Genomic DNA, 17389 nt, shown 5'->3' with positions numbered 1-17389 from the left:
TGACGTATTTTGTGATGATTCGAAGAACTTGTCAATGACGGAACACTAGTTTTATGGAAAATGTCTTCCTCTAGTGGCCATTTGTGTGTAGTGCAGCTACAACAAGTGGTGAATTGTGTTTGAAAATAAGTTTTATCCACCAAAGTAGGTCATGTTCTAATGGATATTTACTGTATTCATTAAATAGCTAAATATTCGAGCAAATTTGTGAAAGAAAATGCCTGGGATAAATTCAGTTCTAAAGGACACCTTGCTGGTGACTATTTGTTACAGGTCCACAAAAGGCTGAGTACATTTTCATTTTTCTTGGTTTGGTGACCCTGACATTCCCGTTTAAATAAGAAAATCTCTTTTCAGCAGGCCTTTAATATTGTTTATTATTATTTTATTTATATATATATATATATATATATATATATATATATATATATATATATATATATATATATATATAAAACAAATGGGCTTCACGGTGGCAGAGGGGTTAGTGCGTCTGCCTCACAATACGAAGGTCCTGCAGTCCTGGGTTCAAATCCAGGCTCGGGATCTTTCTGTGTGGAGTTTGCATGTTCTCCCCGTGAATGCGTGGGTTCCCTCCGGGTACTCCGGCTTCCTCCCACTTCCAAAGACATGCACCTGGGGATAGGTTGATTGGCAACACTAAATTGGCCCTAGTGTGTGAATGTTGTCTGTCTATCTGTGTTGGCCCTGCGATGAGGTGGCGACTTGTCCAGGGTGTACCCTGCCTTCCGCCCAATTGTAGCTGAGATAGGCGCCAGCGCCCCCCACCACCCCAAAAAAAGGGAATAAGCGGTAGAAAATTGTTGGATGGATATATAACAAATTATGTAACTTACAACCCCCTGGTGTCAGTCTGCCGTCACCTCCCCCTTGTCAAAACATAACACATTTTCTATTAATTCCTGTTAATTCCAATGGAAAGTTTCCAACTTTGAATAGTCCCGGAATTTTGCAACCCTATTTGTGACCAACAAGTATGCGCTCTAATCACACCATTGCAAAAAAAAAATAAAAAAATAAGACTTGTAGTAATGATTGTAAACTCAAGACTGCCATGACATTATGTACTTTACAAATTGTATGTCAACTTTTGACCACGACTGTACATGCCAGTAGATTCAATATGGAGGTAACTTGTTTTCCAACTCTACTGGTACTTTAAAACTCACCATTGAAGCTCATTTGGCATTTTGGTCAGTTTGTTTCGTAATAAGTAAACAAAAAACAAAAAAACACAAATAAATCTGCTTCACTAAGCACTTTAGAGATTTTCTTTTTTGGTGATGATTCAAAGAGACTGTTGGCTAATTTATGCCCTGTAAGGATTTTACTACAGTTTGGCACACAAACAGTGGTTTTGTTGCAGAGACCTCCGTGAGTTGCCAGTATGGAGGAGAAGGACAAAGGCGATGCAAAGATGGATGTTCAGACATATAGCAGTTACTCAGCAGCCACTTCAGTCCCATCCTAAGCATCCGGCTTTTCTGTGAACTGGAAAGCTTTTGGACTTTACAACTTTTTCTTCATCCTTTCTAAGCCTGCAGCTAGACCTTCCAATTTTGTGGTTTTAGCATTTTGTCGTTAAACCGCTTTTTATCGCCCCCCACCCCGAAAAAAATACTTGACCACTGATAGTGGTCACCATCGTGTTTTAATCCATTTTCTACCGCTTATTCCCTTTGGGGGTGGCGGGGGGCGCTGGCGCCTATCTCAGCTACAATTGGGCGGAAGGCGGGGTACACCCTGGACAAGTCGCCATCTCATCACAGGGCCACCTGAGAGGACCTGGCGTCTTATATTCTACAGATGATGTATCACACGAGCACTGCAAAAACTGAAATCTAAGTAAGATTTAATATCTCAAATAAGGGTGATATTTGCTCATTTTATGTCTGATAAGATAATTATTCTCACTAAGCAGATTTTATGTTAGTGTTTTTCTTGTTTTAAGGGTTTTGGTCCTAAATGATCTCAGTAAGATATTAGAGGTTGTAGCTGAGATGTCATGACCTATATTGAGTAAAACATGCTTGGAACTAGAATATCAACTGTTGCAAAGCTGTGTCAACAACACCCACAAGTATAAAAGTACTTTTTTAAAGTAATAATTTCTTTTTCTATGTCAAGATAATGCTTAATTTAGGAATATTTTTCAACATATTGAGCAAAAAGGTCTCATATTTTTTTTCTACCAAGAAAAGTGCACTTGTTATTAGTGAGAATATACTTATTTTAAGGTATTTTTGATTCATTGAGGTTAGCTATTTTTACTTGTTTTGGAAAGTTTTGACAAGCCAAATTTTCTTGTTCTATTGGCAGATAATTTTGCTTGGTTCAAGTAAAATACCCCTCATTTTTGTATTCTTTTCCCTTCTTTTTGAAGACTGACTTTTTGCAGTGAGGTTTGTCCCGATACCAAAATGTATTCTAATAGTTCTTCGATACTTTTCAAAATAAAGGGGAACACAAAAGTGTTGTTGTGGAGAGGCAGAGCCAACAGTCCGACAGAGAGGCAGGGCACGCTGGAGCCCGGCCCAAGATGGCGGCGAGGAGGCGGGAATGGTGAGCGAGCGGAGAGGCGGGCGTGCCGGGAACAACGCCACAATCGAGATCAGGTGCGTGGATCCTGCACCTGGATACGATTTAGATAGGTTTTACTACTTACGTATAAAATACTACACGGTCTAGCTCCATCCTATCTTGCCGATTGTATTGTACCATATGTCCCGGCAAGAAATCTGCGTTCAAAGGACTCCGGCTTATTAGTGATTCCCAAAGCCCCAAAAAAGTCTGCGGGCTATAGAGCGTTTTCTATTGGGGCTCCAGTACTCTGGAATGCCCTCCCGGTAACAGTTCGAGATGCTACCTCAGTAGAAGCATTGAAGTCTCACCTTAAAACTCATCTGTATACTCTAGCCTTTAAATAGACCTCCTTTTTAGACCAGTTGATCTGCCGCTTCTTTTCTTTTTTCTCCTATGTCCCCCCCTCCCTTGTGGAGGGGGTCCGGTCCGATCCGGTGGCCATGTACTGCTCGCCTGTGTGTGGGCCTACCGAGGATGTCGTAGTGGTTTGACCATGGATGAAGTACTGGCTGTCCAGAGTCGAGACCCAGGATGGACCGCTCGTCGGGACCCAGGATGGACCGCTCGCCTGTGTATCGGTTGGGGACATCTCTACGCTGCTGATCTGCCTCCGCTTGGGATGGTTTCCTGTGGACGGGACTCTCGCTGCTGTCTTGGATCCGCTTTGAACTGAACTCTGGCGGCTGTGTTGGAGCCACTATGGATTGAACTTTCACAGTATCATGTTAGCCCCGCTCCACATCCATTGCTTTCAGCCCCCTAGGGGGGGGTTGCCCACATCTGAGGTCCTCTCCAAGGTTTCTCATAGTCAGCATTGTCACTGGCGTCCCACTGGATGGGAATTCTCCCTGCCCACTGGGTGTGAGTTTTCCTTGCCCTTTTGTGGGTTCTTCCGAGGATGTTGTAGTCGTAATGGTTTGTGCAGTCCTTTGAGACATTTGTGATTTAGGGCAATATAAATAAACATTGATTGATTAATGAATCCTCTCGCACTGTTTAAAATGGCGGCAGCCGTGCACGTCGGGGAGAGAGGTGGAGAAACAACGACGGAACAAGACGAAGCGCATGCAACCCGGAAGAGAGCGAGAGCGAGAGTGCAAGGCAGACGATGCAGGCGACTGAAAAGAAACCCGAAAAAGACTTTTCTTGTAAGAAAATATAGAAAGTCAACACTGCTCAAAGTCATGTCCTTCCTTGGTGGTCCCTGGAACCCGCACGACGGTGAGAGTCGTTCACAGTGGTTTTTGGCTTTATTTTAACAGAAAACATCACGGTACATAAAGTTTCTGATTGTAATCAAATAACAATTCTGTCATTAAATAAGATAGTGAACATACTGGACAACTTCTCTTTTAGTAAGATTTAAGCTAACAAAGGCTCCTTATTTGGCAACAAACATTGCACGCATGTGCTTTAACAGGATTAAACCTAAGGGGTAGCTTTATCGCCCTCTGCGGATCAACTTTAGCACTACACGTGTTTAACCAGTTTTGATCGGCAGAGTTAAGCAGCCAAAAATAACACAACCGTGAACGTGGGCAGGTAGCCGCCAGCAGCTAGAGGAGTCCAACCGACAGTTACAGCTCCTGCAAATGTTGGCGGACCAGACGGGAGGAGGCGGCAAAGGGCCCCCCGAAGTAAATGTACAAGAAGAAGAAAAGGATACTGAAGAACAAAAGGATACAGAAGAAGAATAAAAAGATTCAAAAGAAGAAGAAAAAGATACAGAAGAAGGCGAAGAAAAAGAAAAGGACACAGAACAAGAAGAACAAAAAGGACACAGAAGAAGAACAGGTGTAAAAGGAGAAGACCGGGGCCACAAGTGGACCTGGCCGTCATCACTTCTCGCTCCCTCGAAAAAAGAAAGGGGGAGTAGGCTCAGCCGGTCGGAAACCCGGCTTGCATCCGGCGGTGGAGGACTGTGGAGAGGCGGAGCCGGCAGTCCAACAGCGAGGCAGGGCACACCGGAGCCCGCTCCCAGATGGCGGCCAGGAGGCGGGGACGGTGAGCAAGCACCGGGATCGACGCCGCAAATATTATCAGGTGCATGGACTGCCCAGCTGGGCACAATTAAGTAATCAAAAGAACGGCAAGGCTGGAAAGCAACCCGGAAAAGACTTTGTTATTGAAAAATAAAAGTCTACACCTGCTCGCCAGAATGTCCTTCCTTGGTGGTCCCTGGAACCCGCACGACAGCAAGCGACCGTCACAGCCCTATAAATCGTTGTACTGTGCAATCAACTAATAAAAGTTTCAATCACTGACTACTCTTAGGCAGGACACAAAAGACTCCATGTTTTTCAGACACATTTTTATTTGGTGTGGTAGCAAAAACAGCACCTCGGGACAAGACTACTGTCACGTGGGCGCTCTCCGGTTACAGGACACGCACGGGCGATGGGTGGGTGGGGGGTGGGTGGGGGGGGGAGAGACATGCACTACCTACTGTAGCGGGAGGTTCATACACATTAGTCAGAGGGTGGACACTTCAGTACGTTCACGTTCCTTCAACAATACCACTGTTCACCACAAGGAGGAGGAGGGCAGCAGTCCTTTTGTGGGTGGAGTAGCTGTACGTTCAAATTTTGGATTTGCCTTCACTTTTAACGTCACTTTCCAGAGACAACTATCAGACACAACACAATAGATTCTTTGGTCCCTTTCAGGTCATAAATGGTATTCTACTGTTTGTTACGGGACTTGGTAAGCTTGGAGACGGGTTAATGACGACAAAAAGACGTTAAGTTGGTGCGTGGGCGAGCTTGACGTGTGAGTGTAAAAACTACCAAAAAGGAGGGCGGAGATAAACGGGAGCTCTGGGGAAACCAGCTCAATCCTCGATGACTTCGGAGGACTCGGACACCACCCGGCCGTCCTTGGTCTCGATCATCTTGATGACCACGTTCTTCTTTGTCTGGGTGGTGGTGTAGCCGCTGCTGCCGCCGCTGAAGCCGCTGGTGCTGCCGCCGCCGTAGCCGCTGCTGTAGCCGCTGCTGTAGCCGCTGCCGTAGCTGCCGCCGTAGCCGCTGCCGCTGCCGTAGCTGGAGTAGCTGCTCTTCATGTCCATGGGGGCGTAGCTCGCTGGGGGAGGAGCAACCACACTTTTAGCCGACGCAACGGAGGCAGGAGAGGCGCAGTACTTGTCGTTAACCAGCAGAGGCGCTGGTTAAAAAACATGTATTTCCACATTTTGCAGACTTCTTTTATTTATTCATTTTTCACAAAAAACATTTTGTTTTCTTTCCAGGGAAAAACATGTGCCTGCAAAATCTGGGAGTTTTCATTTTTTTTAACAAAAACAGAAAAAAACATGTATCCCCAAATGTTTCGATTTCTTCTATTTATTAAAAAAAAAATCTGGAAAAATTCCCTGAAGAGCAGGGAAATCTGCAAAACAGGCTTGTAGGTGTAAAGGGTTTTTTTTCTTCTCTACCCTTAAGAGCAGGGAAACCTGAGCTTTTGTAATTTTTTTGTTATTATGAAAAAACAAAACAAAACAAAACGTTATCCATCTGTTATCTATATTTTTGTCCGTGTTTTAAATTATTATAATTTATTCAAAATAAAAAACAACACATTGTTTTTTGTTTTTTTTCTGAAAAATATGTATCTCCAAATTTTGGAAACTTTTCTATTTTTTATGAAAACGGACAAAAAAAAAAGTATCTAAAAAAATTTGCGAGCTTGTCTATGTTTTTATTTTATTTTACAAAGTACAAAAAAATATTTTTTGTTTTTCCAGAGAAAAACGTGTATTTCCACATTATGCAAACTTCTTTAATTTATTTATTCTTCACAAAAAAATGTATTTCTTTCTTTCCAGAGAAAAACACAAAAACATGTTTCTCCAAATTTTGCGAGTCTTTCTATTTGTTTTATTTTAGAAAACACAAATAAATAGTTTTTGTTTTTTTCCAGTGAAAAACATGTATTTACACATTTTGCGGACTTCTTTTATTTATTTATTTTTCACAAAAAACATTTTGTTTTTTTTGCAGGGAAAAACATGTGCCTGCAAATTCTGAGAGTTTTCCTTTTTTTAACGAAAACAGACAAAAAATGTATCCCCAAATGTTTTGAGTTATTCTATTTGTTTAAAAAAAATCTGTTTTGCAGATTTCCCTGCTCTTCAGGGGATTTGTTTCTCCCCTGAAGAGCAGGGAGACCTGCGAAACAGGCTTGTAGGTGTAAAAGGGGATTTTTTTTCTCTACCCTAAAGAGCAGGGAAACCTGAGCTTTTCTAATTGTTTTTGTTATTATGAAAAAACTAAACAAAACTAAATCTTATCCATCTATTATCTATACATTTTTACGTGTTTTACATTGTTATCATTTTTTTTAATGAAAAACAACACTTTCTTTTTGGGTTTTTTTCTGAAAAATATGTATCTCCAAATTTCGGAAACTTTTCTATTTTTTATGAAAACGGACCCCAAAAAATTTGCGAGCTTGTCTATTTTTTAATTTTATTTTACAAAGTACAAAAAAATATTTTTTGTTTTTCTAGAGAAAAACATGTATTTCCACATTTTGCGAACTTCTTTAATTTATTTATTCTTCAAAAAAAAAATGTATTTCTTTCTTTCCAGAGAAAAACATGTGCCTGCAAATTCTGGGAGTTTTCCTTTTTTTGACGAAAACAGACAAAAACATTTATCCCCAAATGTTTTGAGTTCTTGTATTTATAAAAAAAAAAACAGTTTCGCATATTTCCCTGCTCTTCAGGGGATTTTTGTCTTCCCTGAAGCGCAGGGAAACCTGCGAAACAGGCTTGTAGGTGTAAAAGGGGATTTTTCCCCTCTCCCCTGAAGAGCAGGGAAACCTACAAAACAGGCTTGTGGGGATAAACTAGCCGCTGTGTTTTTTCCTGACCTAATGTATAATTTAATAAATATATCATTAAAAAACTCATTTATTGTGTCTTCCTGTACCCGTATGCACTTTCTATGTAATACAGAGCCGTGTTCCGTTGTAGAATTAAGCGGAAAATCCTTGTAGTGCTGATTTTCGTAGTACATTTTTGGACTTTGCCCTGTGAGTTCTGCCCAGCAACAGTAAGTATTGATTTATAGTGAAAGTAGAGCCATTATGAAGAGGGCGAAGAAGACTTACTGCTCTGTTTGGAGATGTTGATGGCCTGGATGCCGTTGGCCAGTCTGTCCTCCTCGCCCTCCAGCAGCTTCCTGTAGGTGGCGATCTCGATGTCCAGAGCCAGCTTGACGTTCATCAGGTCCTGGTACTCGCGGATCTGGCGGGCCATGTCCTGCTTGGCTCTCTGCAGGGCGTCCTCCAGGTCCCTGATGCGGGACTTGGCGTCCTTCACGGCCAGCTCGCCGCGCTCCTCGGCCTCGGCGATCTGGTTCTCCAGGTTGACGCGCTGGACGGAGGTCAGGACAGCGAAAATGAAGACGCTTTTTCCTCGGATGATCTCGACGGAGGATTTCCGCGGATTCTCTTCATACCTGTCCCTTGACTGCATCGATCTCAGATGTCAGTCTTTGGATCATGCGGTTCAGGTCTGCGATCTCCGTCCTGGTGGCCCTCAGGTCGTCTCCGTATCTGCTGGCGGACGTCTGCATCTCCTCGTACTGCGGGAACATCAGACATTTTGAGACACCCGGAACATGACTTGGAAGAACCGTCCCGAGTCTGGCTTCGTACCTTGGTCTTGTACCATGTCTCTGCTTCAGACCGAGTGCGGTTGGCGATGTCCTCGTACTGAGCTTTGACTTCTGCGACGATGGAGTCCATGTCCAAGTTGCGGCTGTTGTCCATCTCCACGATGACGGAAGTGTCCTTGATCTGGCTCTGGAGCTCATGCAGCTCCTAAACAAGTCCCGCCAAAATAAAATGCTTAATTCTACCCCGCTGAGGAATGTTCTAGTAAACTACTAGAAAGTCAATCTTAGTCGGTGTTCTTATTGAAGCTGTTTTACCTCTTCATAGATGGACCGGAGGAAGTTGATCTCGTCTGTCAGACTCTCCAGCTTGGCCTCCAGCTCCACCTTATTCATGTAGGCCTCGTCGACATCCTGGAGGCGACACAACATGGATGATAAACCAGCGAGAAGAGCACAAGTATGGCCTAGAGCAGGGGTCGGGAACCTTTTTGGCTGAGAGAGCCAAGAAGCCAAATATTTTTAAAATGTATTTATGTAAGAGCCATATAATATTTTTCAAGTAAGACCAACATTTCTAGAGTATAATAGGTCTCTTATTCTTTGGAATAACTTTGTTATTCTGAAGCTAACTGTGGAGGGGGCGTGGCCTGTGGGCCTGCAGCAAAGCGAGGTGTTGCCAGGGCCGACCTCGAAATCAGCGACAGGTGCGTAGATGGCCCAGCTGGGCCTTGTTTTCTAATCACCTGTCGCTCTGTTTATAAGCAGCAGCCAGGAGAGAGCGAGAACGAAAGACAAAAAAACTATTGTTGGAAAGCAACTGAGAGACTTATTGAAAAATAAAACAATATTGGAACCCTGAAACAGGCTCTCATGTCGGTGCTTGGTGGTCTGAAGAACCCCCAGGAGGGCAAGCCCCACACTAACCAATAATAAATACATTACTTCTTACCATTAACGCAACTTCTTGAACATAAAAATGCATGAGAATGTTTTATATTTTGAACGTTATTTTTGATTACAAGTGGAATTATTCATTATTTATCGTGCTGAGCAATGTCAGCTCAGATTTATCTGAGAGCCAGATGCAGTCATCAAAAGAGCCACATCTGGCTCTAGAGCCATAGGTTCCCTACCCCTGTTCTATTGGAACTTCGCTTTAGAAATACAACATGTAGCTCCATATTTCAAGCTTCTTTGTTACGGGGGGAATTAAACCAACAATGTTTTCTTTGTTTTTCCAATGAGAAATGTATATATACAATTTTTTGAGTACAATTCAAAATTGAAAAAATTTAAAAAAAATATTTTTTTAAATAGAAAACATGTACCTCCAATTTAGGAAGTTTTTCTATTTTTTTTACAAAAAAATAAACACACAAAAAAAAAAATATTTTCTAATGTTGTTAGCTTTTCTATATTTAAAAAATATATTTTTTACTGAACACAAGTCAATTGTTTTTGTTTTTCCAGTGAAGAACATGTATTTCCACATTTTTCCACAAAAAAAAAATGAAAAAAAAAAAAAGTACTATCCATCTATCTATTTTGCAAACTTATTTGATTTATTTATTTTTCCCCCCCAAAATTTTGTTTTAATTCCGGAGAAAAACATGTGCCTGCAAATTCTGGGAGTTTTCATTTTTTAACGAAAACAGACAAAAACATGTATCTCCAAATTAGGAAGTTTTTCTATTTTTTACAAAAAATAAACACACAAAAAAAGCACTCCGTCACCCCCAGAATAAATCATGTATTTTCAGATTTTGTGAGCTATTCTATTATTTATTTATGTATTTACTAAACACAAATCAATTGTTTTTGTTTTTCCAGTGAAAAACATGTATTTCCACATTTTTTCCAAAAATAAAAAATAAAAAATATATATATATAAAGTACTATCTATCTATCTATTTTGCAAACTTATTTGATTTATTTATTTTCCCCAAAAAACATTTTTTTTTAATTCCGGAGAAAAACATGTGCCTGCAAATTTTTGGGAGTTTTCCATTTTTTAACAAAATCCAACAAAAACATGTTTCTCCAAATTAGGGAGTTGTTCTATTTTTTACAAAAAAATAAACACAAACACAAAAAAAACACTCCCCCACCCCCAGAATAAATCATGTATTTTCTGATTTTGTGAGCTATTCTATTATTTATTTATGTATTTCCACATTTTGCAAACTTATTTTATTTATTTATTTTTCACCCCAAAATATTTTTTTTGATTCCGGAGAAAAACATGTTCCTGCAAATTCTGGGAGTTTTCCGTTCTTTATAGAAAACAGACAAAAACATGTATCTCCAAATGTTTTAAATTTTTCTATTCATTAAAAAAAAAAGAAAAAACAAGAAAAAAAAACAACTCCCATTGAAAGTTGAAAGATGGAAACACGTATTTCTAAAACTTGACGAGCTTTTCTATTTTTTTTGTTATTATGAAAAACATAACAAAAAAAACGTTATCGATCTGTTATCTATACATTTTTTCAGAGTTTTAAATTATATATATATTTTAATAAAAATCAAGTTTTGTTTATTTTTTTCTGAAAAATGTTGTATCTCCAAATTTTGGAAGCGTTTCAATTTTTTATGAAAACAGACAAAAACATGTATCTCAAAAATTTGCGAGCCTTTCTCTTTTTTAATTTATTCTACAAAACACAAATAAATGTTTTTTGTCTTTTCAGTGAAAAACATTTTTTCCACATTTTGCAAACTTCTTTTATTTATTTATTGTTCACCAAAAACTTTTTTTTTCTTTCCAGAGGAAAACAGGAACGTGCAAATTTTGGGAGTTTTCTATTTTTTTATCAAAACAGACACAAACATGTATCTCCAAATTTTGAGAGTTTTTCTATTTATTTAAAAAAAGAAAAGAAAAATGGAAACATGTATTTTTAAAACTTGATGAGCTTTTCAATTTTTTTGTTATCATGAAAAAACAAAACAAAACAAAACGTTATCTATAGATTTTTAAGAGCTTTACGTTATTATCTTTTTTTAAGTAAAAAAACAACACATTCTTTTTTGTTTTTTTTCTGAAAAAATGTGTAACTCCAAATTTTGGAAACTTTTCCATGTTTTATGAAAACTGACCCAAAAAAATTGCGAGCTTATCTATTGTTTTCATTTTATTTTACAAAGCACAAAAAAATATATTTTGTTTTTCCATAGAAAAACATTTATTTCCACATTTTGCGAACTTCTTTCATTTATTTATTTTTCACCAAAAACTATTTTTCATTTATTTTCAGAGACAAACATGTACTTGCAAATTTTGGGAGTTTTCCATTTTGAAAACATGAAAACATGTATTTCTAAAACTTGACAAGCTTTTCCATTTTTTTTTTTTTGGTTATTAATAAAAAAAAAAATCTAACTCTTATCTATAAATTTTAATTAGTTTTAAATTATTATAATTTTTTTAAAATATATAAAAACAGCACATGCTTTTTTGTGAAAAAATTTGTATCTACAAATTTTGGAAGCTTTTCAATATTTTTATGAAAACAGACAAAAAAATGTATCTCAAAATTTGCGAACTTTTCTATTTTTTATTCATTTTACAAAACACAAAAAAAAAACGTTTGTGTTTTTCCGGAGAAAAACATGTATTTCCACATTTTACGAATTTAATTTATACATTTTTTTTTTTTTTTTTTACAAAATCTCCAGATTTGGGAAGCTTTTCCATTTTTTTATGAAAACTGACAACAACATGTATGTCCAATGTTTGGAGTTGATCTCTTTATATATATATATATATATATATATATATATATATATATATATATATATATATATATATATATATATACACATATTGCGCTCTACCACGGTATCGAGCACTATTCTCTGGATAATCCAATCAAGATATATATATATATATATATATATATATATATATACATATATATATATATATATATATACATATATACAGAAAGAAAATTAACATTTATTTCCGAGTTTTAATTGTATTTTTTTTTTTACGAAAAACAAACACATAATTTTTTTTATCTCCAAACTTTGGAAGGTTTTCAATTTTTTTTTGTGTGAAAACAGACAAAAACATGCATCTCAAAAATTTGCGAGCTTTTAAATTTTTATTTTATTTTACAAAACACAATAAAACATTGGTTTTGTTTTTCCAAATTTTGCAAACTTCTTTTATAATTTTTTTTCGACAAAATCTCCAGATTTTGGAAGCTTTTCCATTTTTTTATGAAAACAGACAAAAATATGTATCCCTCATTTTTGTAGATGTTCTATTTATTTATTTTTTACATAAAAAAAACAAAACATTTATATCTGAGCTAAATAAAAAAAAATGTTTCAATGAAAAACAAACATATTATTTTTCGTTTTTCCAGACATTTTTTTTTTTTCCAAACTTTGGAAGCTCTTCTATTTTTTACAAAAACCTACAAAAACATACATCTCCAAATTTTGGGAGTTGTTGTATTTTTATGAAAAAACAAACAAACAAACAAACAAAAATATGTTTGTTTTTTTTTCCACATAAAAATCTTTGGGTATTCAATCGATCACAACGGGACTGGAGCAAAAAAAACACGTATTTCCAAAATTTTAAGCTTTTAATTTACAATGTTTTAATTTTTGATTTATTTTTTTACTGAAAACAAAACATATTTTTTGGTGTCCCATAGAAAAAAATGCCTCTCCAAATTGTTCCTGTTTTTTTGGATCCCAAAAACAGGGGGTTACAAAAAGTCGAAATAAAATAAAATAAAATAAAAATATTGTAAAATGTTTTTTTTTTCAATTATTGTTTTCTGAAATGCATTAAAACGTAATGAGTTCCTTTTTCTTCTGATTAAAAACACTTTATTATACATTACTGTGTCCACCCGTTTCCTACACCACTTATTGTATATTTTGGGGTTGTGGGTAAGCTGGAGCCTATCCCAGCTGACACCCTAGACTGCTCACATTAAAACAAACCATTCATGACCTATGACCTCTCTGAAATGTATATTTATTATCTCTTTTGGCTATTTTTTTTTCTGGCCTCTGTGACCAAGAGTGTTGTGCTACAAATAGAAAAGAAATAAAACAAGAAATTGAACGTCGCTGACCTTCTTGATGAGGACGAAGTCGTTCTCACACTCTGTACGCTTGTTGATCTCATCTTCATACCTGCAGGACAAAAAGAGAGCGTGTCATACACCAAAGCAACACTAGAAGGTGCAAGTCCTCCATCCCTAAATGCTCCGGAGGAGTCCAGTAAATGAAGCGTTAGCATGTCGGACATGTGCAGGCCTGCATGCAATCAGCAAATATTGACTGTGAAGACTTTTCCAGCGAGCTCACTTGTTCTTGAAGTCCTCCACCAGGCCCTGCATGTTGTGCAGGTCGGCCTCCAGCTTCATCTTGTCGTTGCCCAAACTGTCCAACTGCCGGCGCAGGTTGGAGATGTAGGCCTCGAACATGGCGTCGATGTTGGAGCGGGTGGTGGTCTGACCCTGCAGGAGGTTCCACTTGGTCTCCAGCATCTTGTTCTGCTGCTCCAAGAAGCGCACCTGCCAGGACAACAACACTGCTCTTATTTGCTCACATGACATTGAAATATTAAGATTTGTGGAAGATGTGTGCATGCACTGCATATAAACACTAGTAAACATAAAGTAAAATAAAACACTGTTTTGTGATTTTCCAGCCTAAAATAGAAGAATCTAATTGTTTTTTAGAAATGTATTTTAACACGTGCATTTAATTATTATTATGGAGTTTAATAAACTCTAAATATAATATTTTTTATAAATGTACCTTAATAAATGCATGGAGTTATTAATATATATAGCAACACAATAATATGTTATTCAGTTTCTAATATTTAATGTATGAACAGTTTGAATAGTTGTCTTTTGATAAGCAATGAATTGGAAACATCTATTTAAAAATTCAAATATAATGAAAAAATGTATGAGAAACATGTCAAAGAGTATTTTTTTACATGTTAAATTGCTTATGAAATGTGGTTCTTAAAGGGAGAATATATTTGTATTTATTAAATACAAAAGCCTGAAATCTCTCTCTCTCTCTTTCTAATATATATATATATATATATATATGTATATATATATATATATTTTTTTTTAAATAAAATAAAATGTAAATAAATATATGCTGTAGTATAGACTAATTTCTTTAAACTTAAAAAGAAAAAAAAATAATAATATATATATATATATATATATATATATATATATATATATATATATATATATATACATATATATATATATATATATATATATATATATATATATATAATAGATATAAGCTGTGGTATAGACTAATAATGCTTTAAACTTAAAAATACAAAAAAATTCAAAAATTCAAAAAACTAATATATATATATATATATATATATATATATTTTTTTTTTTTTTTTAACATACCTATAAATATAGTCGAGTTTTCTGTGGTTTTTCCGTTATTGCAGTCCTCAATATACGTTATGTCAGGAAAAATCACAGAGGCTATTTCATCCCCTGAAGAGCAGGGAAACCTATATAAAGTTTAAAGTACACTAGGTGTGGGGAGATTATCCTGTGCATGTATATATATAGATATATATATATATATATTTTTTTTTTTCTTTTTTAAGTTTTAGTTTTAGCAGTTTTTCCTGAGACATTTGAATTGGTCCCAGCTGGATCTCAAGACTTAGACTTCCTTTGTATGGTCACTGAAATTGGAACTTTACAGTACAGTCAAATAAAGATGACTATCAACATGGTCGCAAATATTTCCCAACAGTCCGACAATGACTGGTGACGGGGTGGGTGGGGCCTGAAGTTTGGAGGGGGGGGGGGGGGTTCAATCTGGCCATGTCTCCTGCTCGCCTTCTACAGTCATTGTTGATCTTATCTGCTGTTGGAACTTTTTTTTAAAAAAAGGAAGGCCTTGACGCAGAACATGCATCCTGACAGGAGGGAGGCGGGGCCGGTGGGTTTCGCGGGTAGCGGGTGGGGCGGGGGGGGGGGGCGGGGGGGTTCGAACATGGTGGAAAAAAACGTGGTGATGGAGGAACAGAGCGCGTTAACCCTTCCTGTTTTTTTGTAAATGGAGCTTCATGCAAAGGCGGAGAGAAGGAGGCGGAGGGATGGAGCAAAGTTTCATCTGCAGGCTGATAGACAGGGGGGTGGGGGGAGGGGCCCGGGTGGGGTAAATATTTAACCAAGTTCTAGGTGTGACGGCACGGGGGACGTTGCCAGATCTATTTGCTCACTTTTACATTTTGAGAAGGGCGACATCGGTGAAGACGACACGCCTGCGATAAAACAGACTTTCTGTGCTCCAAAGGTCAGGGGTGGTGGGGGAAGGGGGAGCAGTGAGAAAAAGCCCCGCCCGGCTGCAGGGTGGAACCCTCTCCCAAGGTAACTTGTGACACACCCGTCGCTATCTTTCCTGCCCATTTTCCACCCCCCCTGTGGCCTAAATGCCGAAAAGGAGCAGGAAAAAGCCGAGCTTACCTTGTCGATGAACGAGGCAAAGCGGTTGTTGAGGGTCTTGATCTGCTCCTTCTCCTGGGTGCGGACCGCCTGGATGGCCGGGTCGATGGCCAGGTTGAGGGGCGCCAGCAGGCTCTTGTTGACGGTCACGGCGGTGATGGGGGCCTGGCCCATGCCCATGCCCATGCCCATGCCCATGCCCATGCCCATCCCGCCCATGCTGGAGCCCAGGCCGTAGGAGTTGGAGCTGGTGATGCCGCCCATGCCGAAACCCCTGCCGCCGCCGCTGCCGCCATAAGAACTCCTCACGCTGTAGCTCTTGCGGGCGTTGATACCTCCGGATCCGGAGTAGGAGTTGCTGCTGAAGTTCCTGGGGGCGTTGGAGCTCTTCACGGAGTACGAGGTGGTCCTGTAAGTGGATGCCATTGTGTCTGTAGTTCTTGTGCTGATGAAGGAACTTTTTTCTTGTTTTTTTTGTGTTGGTGGTGGTGAGGCAAGCTGGCCGGCGGAGGGAAGAGAGACCAGAGTGGATAGGAAGTGTGGAGACTGGTGAGCAGTTTTAAAGCGCCTGTTGCCGAGTGGGAGGAGACTGCGCTGCGCCGCCATTGGCTGCAGGCCGGAGCAAAGGCCCCCGGAGGCCGGCCTGTAATATTACACTCCCATGACACATTGTCAGCCACTGAAAACCATTACCTGACCTTCCTGCAGGCCTCCATGTTGGTACTGGAAACCTTTTTCTTTTTTTTTTTTTTGGAGACTTTGCTGCTTTCACTGCTGGGAGCCATGTTGGGTGCAGGCTGGTCCACTATCAGCTTGAAGAAGTTAGGAGACAAAGTCTACGTGTGTGTCTGGCAGAACTGGGTGCAGGCTGGTCCGCTATCAGCTTGAAGAAGTTAGGAGACAAAGTCTACGTGTGTGTCTGGCAGAACTTTTGAACCCTCAAGAAACTCTTGAAAAAATGACCACATTTGAACCCAAAGTGGGACAACAATGTCATGAAACGCTTGATAAAATGACACAACTTCAAGTTTCAACAAGTGAAGTGAAATGTATTTTTATATAGCGCTTTTTCTCTTGTGACCCAAAGCGCTTTACATAGCGAAACACAATTTCTAAGTTACATTTAAAGCAGTGTGGGTGGCACTGGGAGCAGGTGGGTAAAGTGTCTTGCCCAAGGACACAACGGCAGTGACTAGGATGGCGGAAGCGGGGATCAAACCTGGAACCCTCAAGTTGCTGGCACGGCCGCTCTACCAACCGAGCTATGCCGCCCCAGTCAGTTAAATGATTAATAATTTATTAGGTTTTGAAGGTCAACTCTTCTCAGTGTAAATCCAATACAGTAAATTTATAAATTAAATACAAATAAAAAATAATAATATAAATAATTGTATTATTTTTATTAAGTTTATAAAATCCTTTTATATTTAAAATTATTACAAATCAATTAAATAATAATGTGCTGATGTTTTTTTTTTAAAGAAATGTGTTGTTTTTAATGTATACTAATAATAAAAATACATCATTATTTAATGTGTGAACAGTTTGAATAGCTGGTCTTTTAATTAGAAATGGCCTGGAAAAATATATATATATTTAAAAATTCAAATATAATGAATAACATGTATTATAAACATGCCAAAGAGTATTTTTTAATATGTTATATTGCTTAAATAAAAT

At 38.3% G+C, this 17389-nt stretch overlaps 1 protein-coding gene across 1 annotated transcript; it reads right to left on the bottom strand.

Annotated features, from left to right (window-relative positions):
• Positions 1–4900: 4900 nt before the first annotated feature.
• LOC133555277 (keratin, type II cytoskeletal 8-like) lies at positions 4901–16330 on the bottom strand. The gene is made up of 8 exons (XM_061904910.1): positions 15731–16330; positions 13563–13771; positions 13328–13388; positions 8541–8636; positions 8266–8430; positions 8067–8192; positions 7717–7981; positions 4901–5685 (listed from the first exon to the last, which is right to left on the bottom strand). The coding sequence occupies exons 1-8, from the start codon at positions 16313–16315 to the stop codon at positions 5435–5437; spliced, it is 1758 nt and encodes a 585-aa protein (XP_061760894.1). The 5' UTR covers positions 16316–16330; the 3' UTR covers positions 4901–5434.
• Positions 16331–17389: the final 1059 nt, after the last annotated feature.

This window comes from Nerophis ophidion, linkage group LG06 (genome assembly GCF_033978795.1).
Source record: "Nerophis ophidion isolate RoL-2023_Sa linkage group LG06, RoL_Noph_v1.0, whole genome shotgun sequence".
In the NCBI taxonomy this organism is placed as follows: Eukaryota; Metazoa; Chordata; class Actinopteri; order Syngnathiformes; family Syngnathidae; genus Nerophis; species Nerophis ophidion.
The sequence above is the reverse complement of the archived record's forward strand: the minus strand, read 5'-3'. Positions and strand labels throughout refer to the sequence as shown.

Excerpts from the sequence above, each read along its gene's own strand:
- LOC133555277 (XM_061904910.1), bottom strand. The coding sequence starts at position 16,315 with ATGGCGGCGCAGCGCAGTCTCCTCCCACTCGGCAACAGGCGCTTTAAA. Across the intron at positions 8,431-8,540 it reads TCCGGTCCATCTATGAAGAG|GAGCTGCATGAGCTCCAGAG; the intron begins GTAAAACAGCTT and ends GGACTTGTTTAG. Across the intron at positions 7,982-8,066 it reads TCGATGCAGTCAAGGGACAG|CGCGTCAACCTGGAGAACCA; the intron begins GTATGAAGAGAA and ends ACCTCCGTCCAG.